Raw genomic sequence first — 14,601 nt, forward strand, 5'->3', positions numbered from 1 at the left:
TTGGTGAGGAGACCTAGGGCCCTGGGGACGCCCAGACCCGGGGCCTTGGGTGAATGGTACTTGTTCCTTTCTTGGCCTGTTTCTTTATATAGAGAAGGTAAGGATACTCCCTAAGCAAGCTTGTTGGGAAAATAAACGAGAGAATGTGGATATGGCTTGTTTCCATGCCGATGTTAAGCTGAGTATACTCCCCAGAATGTGGCCTCGACTGATAGGTGTGAGCTTTTGCTTTTAAGGTACCAAGTTGTGTTCTAATGGTTGGCCTCTAGGGGTGGTGGACGTTTATATGAACGCTTTGACCTAAACAAAGACTTTTAAGTTCTTTAGCTGCATTCAACAGTTTTGACTTTTCCTTCCCAACACTTTGTCTTGTGTAGCAAGACAATAGTCCTTAGTCCTGGTATGTGCCTGCCACTCCATTTTAATTCTCTAGCTTTATTTAGGCTTCTGCAGGCCAAGAAATCCGATTATCAAATTTGTTAAAGTGAATCTAAAGTAGTAATTAAGTGGGTTGTGTGGGATCTGGAGGAGGTACTTGCTATGAATAAAGTGCGTGGATTTTAACATTCTTATGGGGGGCTTGAAGTTTTCTTTTTAACTTTGTATTCTCTGCAGATTTAAAAAAAAATAAGTTTAGTCAATGCATATACAAGCTTTCGTCTTAGAAGCAGCTATTGGTGACGAAGTTGTTAAAAGTAGGGTTGGTTAACATTACATGTGCTCAAGTTTCCAATCAGATGTTTTAAGGTTTTTTTCTTCTCTTGTTTTTTACAAATTAATTAAATTGAATTAAAACCATGTTAATAATTTTTTTTTTTTTAGCTATGACTTCACACCTATGGATTCTTCTGCAGTCTATGTGTTAAGTAGTATGGCTCGTCAGCGTCGTGCGTCTTTGTCTTGTGGAGGGCCCGGAGGTCAAGACTTTGCAAGATCTGGACTCAGTAAAAGCTGTGGCTCGCCAGGATCCTCACAGCTCTCTTCCAATTCCTTGTATGCTAAAGCTGTCAAAAACCACAGCTCAGGGACTGTGAGTGCCACCTCTCCTAACAAGTGCAAAAGACCAATGAATGCCTTCATGCTTTTTGCCAAAAAATACAGAGTTGAATATACTCAGATGTATCCAGGGAAAGATAACAGGTAAAAGTGGTATTTCTGATTCTAACAAATAACACTTCAGTGCAGTTTCACAGCAACTGGGATAATGAAGTAAACTCGCCCTCCAGTAGGTTTTGTTTATTATTAAAGATTTTATTCGTTTATTTGAATGAGAGAGAGAGATTGAGAGAGAGAGAGAGCACAAGCAGAGGGAGATGCGGACACTCCCGCTGAGCAGGGAGCCCAGTGCGGGGCTGGATCCCAGCACCCTGAGATCATGACCTGAGCCCAAGGAAGAGGCTTAATCGACTGAGCCTCCCAGGTGCCCCCCTCCAGTACCTTTTATTATTGAATTGTTTTCTTAGGTTGACTTTAAAAGGTTAAGTGGGGGGATCCTGGGTGGCTCAGCCGCTTAGTGCCTACCTTCAGCCCAGGGCCTGATCCTGGAAACCCACCCGGGATCAAGTCCCATATCGGGCTCCCCGCAGGGAGCCTGCTTCTCCCTCTGCCTGTGTCTCTGCCTCTCTCTCTGTGTCTCTCATGAATAAATAAATAAAATCTTTCAAAAAAAAAAATAAAAGGTTAAGTGGAATTTTTAGGGTCATGGGTAAATATTTTATAATACCTAGAGAGAATCCGGTTACCTAAGGATCTGCCTTCTAAAATAATATTAAATGTTTGTTTGCCTGTTGGAAGACTTGTTTTTTTTTAAAGATTTTATTCATGAAACTGAGGCAGGAACACAGAGGGAGAGGCAGCCTCCCTGCGGGGGGCCCGATGTGGGACTCAGTCCTGGGGTTCCGGGGTCACGCCCTGAACCAAAGGCAAGACGCTCAACCACTGAGCCGCCCGGGGGCCCCGGAAGACACAGTTCTAACAACTAACTGTTGCATCTTTATAGAAAAGTTTGTGTCAGATCCCAAGGATGTCCTTACATCTGTGTCATACTATGGAATGTGCAGGCAGAGGCAATTTGTAGTCTTTCGACAAATGTGGAAATTATTATAAACTGCCAAAGGCTAAACTTAGAGGTGTCCTCAGTTAGAACCCAGGGATAAAACTGACTCTAGTCCTTTCTACTGTTTGCTTACCCTCTCAGCGAGCATCCGCTGCTCACTCCCTATCAGACCAGCCTAATTCTCTATGTACTAAAATTACATCTTCCAGTTTTCCTGGTTCCCTGAAAATCAAAAGTACTGTTTTCCTTGACATCATGAGAAAAGCCAAATGATTACCCACATAAAATAATTGAGTTTTGAACTCAAGTTTCAATGTCTTAGGAGCTTAACTGATAGACGGAGAGGGAATGGACATAGTTTCAGGTCAGCTAATGATTTGATGTTTGTAGATACTGTGAAACTCTCCCCACAGGAAGCCTAGTTCTCATCCGTCACTACACAGGTACAAATTTTTCTTTTAACGAGAACTTTTAACAGCTACTCTTTGCAACTTTCACATGCACGATACAGCGGTATGAACTGTAGTCCCGTACAGCACCCTACAGCCCCAAAGCTTATTTTATAACGGGCAGTTTGTACCTTCTGACCCCCTTCACCTATCTCGTCCACCCCACCCCACCCCCAGCCTCTGGCAACTGCCAGTCTGGTGTTGTGAGCTAAATTTTTAAGTATTTACATTTTAAAAAGAGAAACTTCTCAAACCAACTGCACCTCTGATTTGGGAATTGATCCCTACTAAATGTTTCTTACCAATTTGGTGAATGTGTCAACTGTTAGGTGGTACCTTTAACTCAGAAGCTGTAAAAATTAGTTTCCATTTTAATAAAAGAAGATGCAATACAGCATTTAATTGCATCAACATACTGGAAAAATATATATACATATGTACGTATACTACACACGGAATTTCCTGTTACTCAGTAGAGCTGTGCTTCCTCTTGAGGCTCAGATGCTCAGCTCTCACTTTCACGTCAGGCACTGCCCTCGTGTACACCTTGCGCAGCGTCTTTGACCTTTTATTTTATGTCAGTGGCGTTCATGGTTAAAAGCTCCTCACAGAAGGGAAATGCCAAAAAACAAAAAACAAAAGAAGGGAAATGCTTTCTGCCTGCATGTTCTGGATGAGACTGTATGGTTTTAAAATAGCTTCAGATTTCTGTCATGATGTGTTTTATCCAGTGAGGCTTCTTTCCCTTTGAGTTTATCCGGTCTCCCCAAGTACAGAAAGCACCTCGGCTTTGTCTTAGGAGGGGAAGGGTACGGTGCACATAGTTAACGCCGCCACAGTTTCGCTGTGGTTGCATGAATAGATGAGGCTTTAATCCTAAGTATTTGATGGGTTGTGGGCACAAAGAGAAAGCAAGAGTAGCTCCTCGTACCTTATGCTGCTGATACTGAACGCTGTCTGCCTTGCTGTCTTCAGCATCTTGGAAACTGATGTGCCAGGATAGAGCCAGTGGTAACTTAAACCATTTCTCTGAAATACTTTTTCCTTTAAGCTCTGTAGGACATTGAATTCTTAGCCATTTTGGATGTCCTTGGACAACTGGAAGTACTGGCACTATTCCAGGAGGCCTTAACTGCCAAAATTATGATGAAAGGGCCCATGGGACTTGAGATTTTACTGGAAATGACTACTATAGCCTTGACCTTTTCCCTCTCTCTGTTGGACAAGATTCTGGTCTTTTTTTCTTTTGACTTTCCATCTCTTCCCGAGGTAGCAGCACTGGACATGCATCTAAGAGAAGCTCTGGCCTTCAGTGTGGTGTCCGTGTTTATTTTACAGAGCCATAAGCGTGATCCTCGGTGACAGGTGGAAGAAAATGAAGAACGAAGAGAGAAGGATGTATACGTTAGAAGCTAAGGCTTTGGCTGAAGAACAGAAACGCCTAAATCCTGACTGTTGGAAAAGGAAAAGAACCAATTCAGTAGGTTTCAACAACTAATTGCTCAAAAAGACCCTGACTTCTCCACATAACTGTACTGGCACATGCAGCAATGCTTATTAACCTTTAAAAGGTGGTAGCGAGGCTCTTGCTCAGCCTTTTTATATTTCATAACATATAATGTTTTTACACCATCCTATGAGGCAGGCTGCCTTCTTTCTTTTCTTTCTTTCTGTTTTTTTTTTTAAGCATGAAGTGCTCTTTACTCTTAGCATGGAAAGAAATGTCCAGTATGCTTAAGAAGGTTTATCCAGAAATGCTGAGGTGGAAAAATAATTTTGGAATGGTATTATTTTTAGTTGGGTTGGAAGATCAGTGTAAACAACTCAGCAGCACAGTACAAAACCTTTCTAGTCTTGGGATGGCCCAGCCCAGCAGCCTTTCATCCCGTAACTGGGCAGGGCCCAAGGAAGATGGGACACATTAAGCTTTGTGGGGCCTTTGGACACTGGCACAGAATTCCTAGATTAAAACCTCAGGAAGGAGAGAAATAGGCCCAGGAAGAGACTTGTAATGAATTCACACCATGATAACGCAGCCTTGGATGGACTTGATTCTTAGAACGTTTCCGTTAGGCTAGCGACTTTTAAGTTGTATTTTTAGATTAATTACGAGGGAAACTTCACGATAGAAGAGAGTAGCTCAGTTTGGAACACCGTTTAAAAACTAAGAGGAAGACATCCATCCTTTGCAGGGGGAGGGCTGGCCAAGGATGCCTTCCGCTCATTCTGTATACATTTATGCGTGTTATCTTTTTTAGAGTAACACGCAGCTCACACTTGCTTATATTTATTAAGATTTTCTTGTAAAGAAGTAGATGGTAGGCAGACTCCCATAGAAGAGGGGGCTCCGCTGGTTTTCCAAAGTTCTGTATTACCTTAGACTTGTGCGTGGTGAGACTTGGCCTGGATCCCCTTGCTTTTCTGCTCCTGCTAATCCATCTCTTCTGACCATTTTCATACGTTTTCTGGATGTTTGAGCTGGCAGGTGTTAGCACACTTTTAAAAATCATCCCATTGGAGAAAGTGATCTTTTTTAAGTAGCAAGTTTATAAACATTCTGTTATCCATCTTTGCTTTCATTTGTCGAATTACTGTGGATTGATTTGTAAACATTCGCTGTTTTAATTCTGTCTCCACAGGGCTCACAGCAGCATTAAGCCAGGATGCTTATGTTCTAAAGTCTATAGTTGCATAAACACTGACTGTTGACGGAGGGACGTAAGAAGATCGAGGTGTCACCATTTGTCCTGAATTCGTGTGACCATAAGATACTGATAGCATTGAGTCTTGAAATGATTTAATAATATGAGTGAGGATTTGCTTTCTCCATTAGAGCATTAAGTAAGCTAAAACTATCAACATTGTAAACCAAATTGCCTTATTTTTCTTCCAAACTTCATATATGTCTATCAGGTAATATAGGCTTGAAAATTGATATCCTGTGGTGCTAAAGTACAGTAGAAAGAGAGGAGAGTGTATACATGTTTTATTTTAAATTGTACAAAAGGGGAATTTAAAAATATGTAACTGCTGTCTATACGTTGGCTCCTTACTGCTTATTAATCTGTATTGTACACATAGTGGAATGAAACAGCTGGGAGCCGGCCTTTCCCTGAGCGACCACCGCATGGCCCAGCATCTGTGCCAAACATGGGAGCTCTTAGTGGGGCCGGTGCCACGAGGCTCCCGGAGCACGCGGCAGGTGGATGGCGGCAGTGCCCTGAGGAGGGCCGCCTGCTGCAGGCCCCTCCCCGGGCACGCTCCCCAGCCCCCGGGCACGCGAGGCAGGCCCATCCATTGCTTCCGGCGAGGCCCGGTGCGGGCCCAGGTCGAGGTCGTTAATAGCATTGGGATATAGTCACTGTAATGGTGCTATTAACAGTTGACACCATTGTATTTTTTAACTTTGTGTTCTGTATCTCCTCAGCCACATATCTTAAATATCTTGTTTGTCATCATATGTTTATGGTGGGGGCAGACTTTGCACTTACTGCGGTGCAACACGCGCACTTTACTTTTCCTCCAGCTGTCTGAGGTGAGAGCACGTTGCCAACACGCGGCAAGACAGCTGCTTCTGCTCTGAGCTACAATCATGGCTTTTCATGTTACTTACCAAGTGGTGTTTCTGGGTAGGAATCACAGCTGTAAAACTGATCTCAGTTCCTTACACCTCTTCATGATGCTGCCCCTGAATTTTGCACACTCTATTCTTGTATATTATTTCAAATAAAATGAAAGAAAATTGTTTATCTCTGACTTCTGACTGAACTTGACTGAATTTTAGGTCTAAACAGGTGCAGGGCGTGGAAAATATATTAAGAAGTGGCTGATGGGGTTTTTAAACATTAAAAACAAAATGTTGGGCAGCCCTCATAGCTCAGCGGTTTAGCGCCGCCTTCGGCCCAGGGCGTGATCCTGGAGTCCCAGAATCGGATCCTGCATCAGGCTCCCTGAGCTCCCGCGCTCTCTGTCTCATGAACAAATAAAAATCTTAAAAAATGTTAGTGACAGGTCACGGGCAATAGACAAGGATCTAGATTATCTATTTGTAAGACTCTTTGTAGACTAAAAATTGTTTTTAACAATTTAACTCGACATCTCTACTACAAAGTTAAACAGCCCCCAAAGTCTGCTTTTAATAAAATGACACGCAGAGTACAAAAGACAGCCTTGCTCTGTCTTTATTAAAATAGATACGGTAGGACGTACTTAAACAACATATGACCCTGCGCCTTAGCTCTGGGATATACCGGTGGTTCCCAGACGTCGCTGCGTATTAGAGAAATGCCCGTGGACGTCTGTAAAAACAAGCCTGGCTCCTACCCGTGGACATGGCAATATAGGGTGCAAATCGGGCATTAGAATTTTCGAAAGCTTTCCACCAGTGACTCACTCTAGCGTGAAGTCAAATTTGGAAACCACGGGGTTGTCCAATGACCTGGGGGGGGGGGGAACAAAGGTTAATTGGGAGCAATTTATAACTTGATCAGATCCCTTAAAAAGTAGTGACGAGTTAGGATGTGTACACATACAGGGGGAATCTTATGTAATGGAAAAGAAATTTTAGCTACTCTCATAGAAAAAGCCTGAAAGGAGGAAAGAAAAATGTTGGCTATCTTGGAAAAATCAGGTCCACGGAGTTTGAAGGTGGGAACGAATCTATTTGGACGGTTTACGCTACTTAAGGGAGAGGAGCTAAAGAGGGAGGCAGAAGACGGGAATCCGGAGAGCTCGATTACATTCCTGCAGTAGTGGACGGTGGCTGGTTCTCAGAGTGTGTTTCTTAGGCCAACTGCCAACCTGGTCTGGGTTCGCGCAGAAGGGAGGCGACCGACCCGGTGTTACTGGAGGGCAGATGTGGCTTTCTGAAGCAGCTGAACCATGATGGGATAAACTGGTGCAAATTCTTTGCCTTCTCTACTTCTTACAGATTGAACGTAAGCTTCCAGAGCGCCCCTGAAAAAAACAAAGTGTCAAAAAATACAGGAAAGCACTTGGAGGTCGCGGTCCCGGCGAGCTAAGTGGCCGCCAGCCTGCAGCGTGGTTCCCGGCCTCGGACTCGGGGCAGAGGCTCGGCCGCCCTGCTCCTGCCCGTCCCCTCCCCCCGGAGCCACGAGGGGGCGCCCCGCGCCGCGCAGAGGCCAGCTCGGGGTGCGCTGGGGGGGTGGGGGGAAGGGGGCTCCCGCACCGCCGGGCGCTAAGCCAGGTGAAGGCTGTGCCGTCCTGAATGAGCTCTGGGCGCGGCCTGGCGTCCACCGCAGCCGCAGAGGCCTCGGACGGCAAAGCCCACGGTATTTACTCTCTGGACCTTTACGGAGAAAGTTTCCTAATCTCTGCACCAACGATCTGTTTAAATGGAGCCAGAAAGAATGGTTAATAGATTAATTTTTCATTATTGGCCTATTTATGCCCTGACAAAAAATTTTGGCAATCCTGTTAAAAGTTGCACCCTGAGGGATCCCTGGGTGGCGCAGTGGTTTGGCGCCTGCCTTTGGCCCAGGGCGTGATCCTGCAGACCCGGGATCGAATCCCACGTCGGGCTCCCGGTGCATGGAGCCTGCTTCTTCCTCTGCCTGTGTCTCTGCCTCTCTCTCTCTCTCTCTCTCTCTATCATAAATAAATAAAAAATTTTTAAAAAGTTGCACACTGAGATTAGAACATTTCTATGAAGATGGAAGTTCATACCACTGCTCAGCTCACATCACAAACTCAGCTCGTCTGAGATGTAATTTTTAACTGTTTTTTGCTCCCAAACACAGAACACACTGACCCCTCGGTCAGATGTGTTGATTATCGCTGGCTCCGTAGCCCTCCACCCTGCCAGCCGCTTCACAGCCGGCTGTGACACATTCCTCAGTCCTATTTCCACCCAGGCCTCCTGATTGTTTCCATTTGTGTTCTGGGCAGAATTATCCAGTTTGTGCTCTCAAACTCGCTTGTCAGAAACAGGGCACTCTAAACCACCTAGAGAGAACCCTAATGGAAACCATGGGCCCTGGGTGCCGATGACATCAAGGTGGGCTTGTCAACTGTAACAATGGACCACCTGTGGGGATGTGGTGGGGGGAAACAGGGGAGGCAATGCATGGAGGGGGCTGCAGGTGGATGGGAACTCTCTGTACTTCTCAAATATGCTCTGAGCCTAAACCTGCCCTCAAAAATAAGTCTATCCAGGCACCTGAGTGGCTCAGACAGTTAAACTGGGTTGTGGGATCTACCCCTGCATCAGGCTCCTTGCTCAGTGGGGAGTTCGTTTCTCTCCCTCTCTCTGCCACTCCCCCACTCACACTCCCTCTCAAGTCTTAAAAAACAACATTTTTTAAATTAAAAAAACTAAAAGAAACTTAGGGGAAAACTCTTCAGGGTAGTGTTTGACCCACCATTCCCTGTGTCAACAAAGGGCCCTAACCTCTCCCCAAGTCTCTAACTAACGTCCTCTTAACCTACCTTACTAATTTCCACACCTAGCACCCCCCACTCTTTGCTTCCACTTGAATCCTGCCACGCAGTGCACAGTCACAGCTGTCGCCTCGGAGGTGGGGCCCACCCCTGCCAGCGGGACTGATGCCGGTGCCTGCCACGCACTATCCCACGAGGCCGGTGTCTACACTCAGAGCCCACTGAGCACCAGCTTCAGCATACCCCCACCCCCACCCCCTGTGCTTCTGCCGGGTTCTAGATACTTTGCCGTGGCCTCAAAACCCCTTCAAATCATGAGTTCAGGTGTCCGCGTTCCCACGTCTGAGATCCCTGCCCAACCTGAGGACCCCGGGGAGAGGCCCAAGGAGTGTGTATCGCTCCGGAAGGAACAAGGGAGCGCTGCAGAAGGGCCTGCTTCTCCCCACCACAGAGACTCTCCCCTCCTTCCTGAGCCCTGTTCCCCTAGGTCTTTCTCCGTTCTCTTCCTTACTTTGGGGATGCTGCTCCATGCTGTCCTCCCCGCAGAGCTCTTTGCCAGGACAGAGCCTCTCCTAACTCCAGGTGGCACCAAAGAAATCACCTGGAGTCCCGAGAATTTGTGGAGAGGTCTAAGACTTCTGCATCAAGAGCCATGCCTTAGGGGGACCCGGCATTTTGGGATTCCTGAAGGCTGGCTCCCTGCTCTGCTCAAGGCATGACGACTTTAAGTCAGCTGTGTGGAGGGACCGGCAGGGCCTTCCCCTGCCTTGCTCTGCGAGCTAGGCCCCATTTTGAGCCATATGGTTAGAGTCCCTACATGACAGGACAAGACTTAAGACTGCCCGGGAAGCACCTGGTGCTCCCCTAGGAACACATATGGACCTAGAAGGTGCTCCAATGCTGTGCTCCCCACCAGGCTTCCACCACGGGGCTGCCAGGAGGCCTCGGATTCTCCAGGGGAGCCAGCAAGCGGCTGACACTTCCATCAGGGCGTCATCCCACTGCACCTCACTGCCCGTTAGACTGCAAGTATCTGATCCATGCTAAGTTTCCCTCTTAAGAATGTAACTTCATTTGGAGGGTTGGGGCTGTTCTGCTCCCTTACGCAGCCCCAGGATGTAGTGCTTGACAAATGCATGATCCGTGAGTTTTTAAAAATGAATTAGAAATATAGGAACATAAACTGTAATGAAAAGTAATGACAAGAGTGCAGAAGAAAGAGAATAAAGGAGAAACGTGACTGTCAGATGCTCCAAAGCAGCAGCGACATGAAAAATGGAATTTAATGCTCTGAGAAAATGATGTTTTATGAGATGCCTTAGTTCATGTCAGAGCTGAACCTTCATGAAGCTATTTATGAAATATCTTGCTGCTTTTAGTAGTACTTTTTGAGTTGCTATGGCATCCTGGGCAATCGCTCCACTCCCAAAATGTAGCCCCTGCAGGCTCATACACAGAAGAGAAGTCCCCGAGGGCTCCGGCTGTCTTTGAGACAATGGTGTCTATACATCAGTCTAAGGAATTAGTGCACTGAGATTCACGGAAATTGCGATCTCTCCGTACTGAATGAATTAGATCCATTTTAGCTAATAAATGAATAAAAATCAACTGAGTTTCATTTGCATTCAAAAAGACAAGACATTATGTAAACTACGCGATATGTAGAAGAAAGTTCAGAAATGAGTTTGGTTAGTTTGGTATTCATGAAAAACACCATCAGAACTACAGGGAGAAAAACAGATTAAAGCTACCCTCCCACATAAGATGAGAGCAAGATTTTCAGGCAATTATTAAATAACTTCATTTGCTTGAGCAAAACATCAGCTTTCTTGGAAGTCAGGCCAAGCATTATGTAAGAGTCTCAGCTCTCGTTTGTAATCAAAATAAGCAGATTGTTAAAGTTACCCTTATGGAGGGAGAAAAAAAGGTAGTACAGGAATTGCACAATTAGTAGGGGAATGGTTTGCGGGAACATGGCAACACTGCTCGGTGTGACACAGACTGGCCAAGAGGTTTTTAGGGAACACAGAATTCATTGCTGCCAGGCACTAAATATCAGTGGGCCTCATAATGAAACACAGAAACGACGGAAAGCCCTACCACGTGCCCTCACAGGCAACTAGTCCCTGACGTCCCCTGGGCTCCGTCCTCCCGCTGGATCCCGTCTCAGGCACCCACACCGTAGGTAGCTAGTGCCACGGGACACCAGGAGAGTGAGCCTCGCCCTCACCAACAGGATCATGAAGGGCAGGACCAGCCCAAGGGCAGAGGAGCTGGGCTGGTTCCGCCCTGGGCTCCGGGGTGGAGGGCAGGGGTCCTGCCTGTCAACGACGCTGTGGAGCTGTTCGCACGAACAGACCAAGGGAAAGCGGAGCCGGAGGGGCAGCCCTGAGAAGGGCTGCGGCTCTGCGGCCAATCTCAGGAGCTTGAGGCCGATCCTACCACTTCTGCGGAGCGGAGGAGCCGGTCCTCATCTTTGATGAAAACTCACTGGGGGGTGCAGAGGACCCCCACCCTACCCCGGGCCGCCCTGCCCCTGGGGGCACCTCTGTCTGCTGTGGCGCCTGCCCAGTGTGGGGCTGCTGGGGACACCCAGTGAGCTGGCCCCATGAGTCCGCGATTACTCGGACTCTACCATTACGTGACTAGTATCCATTCACGCTCTAGAGAAACATCTGGTGTCAAAAGAAGCAGAGAGGCAGGCGGAGGAGAGTTCATTATTTGCCACTTCCTCAGCAGCAGTGGCTATCCTGACGTGGCCTATTTATGACAACTTAGCACACTGTGCTGGGGGGGACAGATGAGCCCACGACAGGGTCTACCCCAAAGGTTGGAACAAATGTACTGACATTTAAAGAGCAATACTCACCCTGGGTTTATCTACAGGGGAGAGAAGTTCATCTGGCGGTGCTTCGGCATGCAGGGACAAAATTAGTTTTGCAATAATAGATAAGAAAGAACATTCGCTAGGACAAAGATTCTCTCCTTGCCAACAGCCTGGGCTGTGGCAGGAGCTTGGTGTTTGGAGCCCCCCAAGGAGGGCTCAGTTTTCTGCCCCAGGCTTGAAGGTTCTGATACCAGACGCGTGTGGAGTGATGGGCAGGCCTGATTGAAAGAGCGTGACAGTATTTCTGAGCCTGATTTTCAGCTGCTAAATATGGGCTTAGCAACAGCACTGCGATGAAGTCACGCAGGAGACATTTTCAAGAGAAGCGAAAGCAAACAGACTGTGATGTGCCCGCAGCCGGACGGCTGCTGCGGCCGCGCTCCCCCCGCTGCGGCGAGGCCACGGAGAGCCGCTCTCAGCAAGGGTGTGGGGGGCTGAGCGCTGCCCTGACGCCCCCACGAAGCCCCCGTGGGAGCCGCGCGGGCGCCCTGGGGCGGGGCAGGAGGGCCAGCACCCGGTGCCCCGTCCACGCGAGCTCACAGCGGGCAGGGTCACAGGCGCAGAGAAGCGCAGGCCGGGCCCTGCCACCCGCCTGCCGGGGAGGCCTTATGAGCTCCGCTGCTGGTCCCCGCCCTGAGGACCCGGGGGCGGTGGAGGCGGTGGTGGGGACACCAGGCTTCGTCTGCGCTCGCACAGGGTGCTCCGGGCCCCACGAGGCCCTCGGGCCTGGGGACCCAGCTCTCTACTCTGTACCGAGGCTCAAGCAGAGGCTCTCGGGGCGCCGTGTCCCCCCACCAACTGCATCAGCACCCCCGGGGGGGCACTGAGAGTGGCTTCAAGGGCGACTTAGGAAGTACGACTGACGAACACTTGGAGACTAAGGGTGCCAGAGGAGTTGAAGGATGTCGCAGAGGTTTTTCTAGCTTGGCTGGGGCGTGATGGTGACACCCCAACCAAGACGGGGAGTCTGCGAGAAGGAGCGGATTTCAGAAGAAAGAGGATTTGTTTTTAAGATTCTGAGCTTGAGAATTGTGTGAGACTTGGAGGGACATGTGACAGTCAGTCTGCTGGCCCGAGGCCCTGGGCAGTCGAGGGGAGTCGCGGGCCTGGGAGCCATTAGGACAGAAGAGGTCACCAGAATCGGGGGTCTAGGTGAGCTCACCTGGGGGACCAAAGCCTACACAGAATGGGCAAGAAAAAGAGCCAGACACACGCTGTGGGACATGATGGCGTGTGAGGAGGGGACAGAAGACGATTCTGCAAAGTAGACTGAGGAATAAAAAGGAAAAAGTGGCCAGAGAGATTAGAATGGAAGGAGTGGACAGGGGTGCCAAGGAAGCTCTGGAAGGCAGGACCATCTCAGTTTGCTTTAACGTCCCCAGGCCTGGCACATAGTGAACATTGATAAAAATGTCTTTAGTCAAATGGTCAGTGCGATGTTTCCAGAAGGAAGTGGCAGTCAACTCTAAAGCTGCAGAGTAAGAAGGCAAGAACAGCAAGGCGTGGGTTTGGTGGCTCGAAGGTCTCTGGGGCTCTGGGGGAGAGCGATTTCAGAGAGGAGGCTGAGGAAGAGAGCCGCCCGGTGCGCGGCCTCAGAGACTCCCAGGGGAGGCGCCCTGGAGGGGATGCGGTATCTACATGGCTGCTCAGTTTACCTTTTTTCTGCTAATAACTGTATCACGTTTGGGTATTTTAATTTTTTTAAAGATTTTATTTATTAATTTGAGAGAGGGAGAGAGCATGAGAGGGAAGAGAGAGAGAAACAGACTCCCTGCTGAGCAGGGGCCCCGGGGTGGAATTCGATCCCAGGACCCTGGGATTATGACCGGAGCTGAAGGCAGATGCCTAACTGACTGAGCCACCCCAGTACCCCACGTTTGGGTATTTTGTAAAAGTTTACTCACGTCTGCGCTCCACCAGTTCAGTGACTACAACACGTGAACATGAAGCAGAAAATGGGGACCTAAAGCAAGGCGTCTTTTCACAGCTGGCACTGGCTTCCAAACCCAGGGCACACAGTTCCTAGGGCTGTGTCACGTGAAGTGTGAAGATTTGGAAGTAAGGACACAGGGATGTGAAGATTTGGAAGTAAGGACACAGGGAGCTGCAACTGTGGGGTGCTCGGGAACATGTGTGCCCATGCCCTGAGGTGGCCGGCCACAGGGAGGTGGCACCGTGGGTGCACGCCCACCCATGCACTGCTCCTCCCCGGCGTCTCCCCCCTCTCCCCCGGGGCTGCGGGAACAGGCAGGTGTCCCGGGGGCACTCGGCCTTACCTGATGAGGAGGAGCCTGTCCTTTTCAGATGGATGGTCATCTAGCCACTGGGAGAAGCGTGCGTGGGACCACTCTGCTCTCTGCAGGTTGGAACACAAATCAGTGACGACAGTGCATGCAAGTCCTCCCATGAAGGACAGTACGTACTGGCACAAGGGATCTCCAGGATGCCCTTGGCCAAATTATCCAAACTCCTGCCTGAAGGAAGGTGGCAATCCTTTGGTGCACCTTCTTGACTCCCAAGGACCTTCTGGATTTTCCAGTTGAAGGTGGATCAGCATAGGAAGTGGGGCCTCCGTCAAAAAAGCCTTATAAACTTCCATTACTTGTGTCATTATACTTAGAGGGGGAATTCTGGCTTCACAGGTAATTTTTGCACTGCTGAGGGACTGGGGGCTGAGCAGTGGGGACTTCCTTTCCTGCATCATACGTCCAAGGCAGAGATCCATGACTGAGGAAGGCGAGAGAAGGCCAGGGACCATTCTGTGAGTGGGGCTCCGGATTCACAGACGTAAGAGGGAGGACTCATAAGAG

General features: G+C 48.6%; 2 protein-coding genes across 4 annotated transcripts in view; one reads left to right on the forward strand and one right to left on the reverse strand.

Moving 5' to 3' along the window:
* HBP1 (HMG-box transcription factor 1) overlaps window positions 1–6,261 on the forward strand; it is a 28,522-nt gene extending 22,261 nt beyond the window's left edge. For both annotated transcript variants that reach the window (XM_072791550.1, XM_072791551.1), the window contains 3 exons: window positions 823–1,140; window positions 3,844–3,985; window positions 5,145–6,261. In XM_072791550.1, the coding sequence (XP_072647651.1) occupies window positions 823–1,140; window positions 3,844–3,985; window positions 5,145–5,162 (478 nt within the window). In that variant the 3' untranslated portion in view covers window positions 5,163–6,261. The remainder of the gene's footprint in view (window positions 1–822; window positions 1,141–3,843; window positions 3,986–5,144) is intronic.
* A 400-nt stretch (window positions 6,262–6,661) lies between these two features.
* The window catches only part of COG5 (component of oligomeric golgi complex 5), a 298,194-nt gene continuing 290,254 nt past the window's right edge, over window positions 6,662–14,601 (reverse strand). For both annotated transcript variants that reach the window (XM_072791548.1, XM_072791549.1), the window contains 2 exons: window positions 14,068–14,147; window positions 6,662–7,461 (listed from right to left, as the gene is read on the reverse strand). In XM_072791548.1, the coding sequence (XP_072647649.1) occupies window positions 7,347–7,461; window positions 14,068–14,147 (195 nt within the window). In that variant the 3' untranslated portion in view covers window positions 6,662–7,346. The remainder of the gene's footprint in view (window positions 7,462–14,067; window positions 14,148–14,601) is intronic.

This window comes from Canis lupus, chromosome 21 (genome assembly GCF_048164855.1).
Source record: "Canis lupus baileyi chromosome 21, mCanLup2.hap1, whole genome shotgun sequence".
NCBI classification, from domain to species: Eukaryota; Metazoa; Chordata; class Mammalia; order Carnivora; family Canidae; genus Canis; species Canis lupus.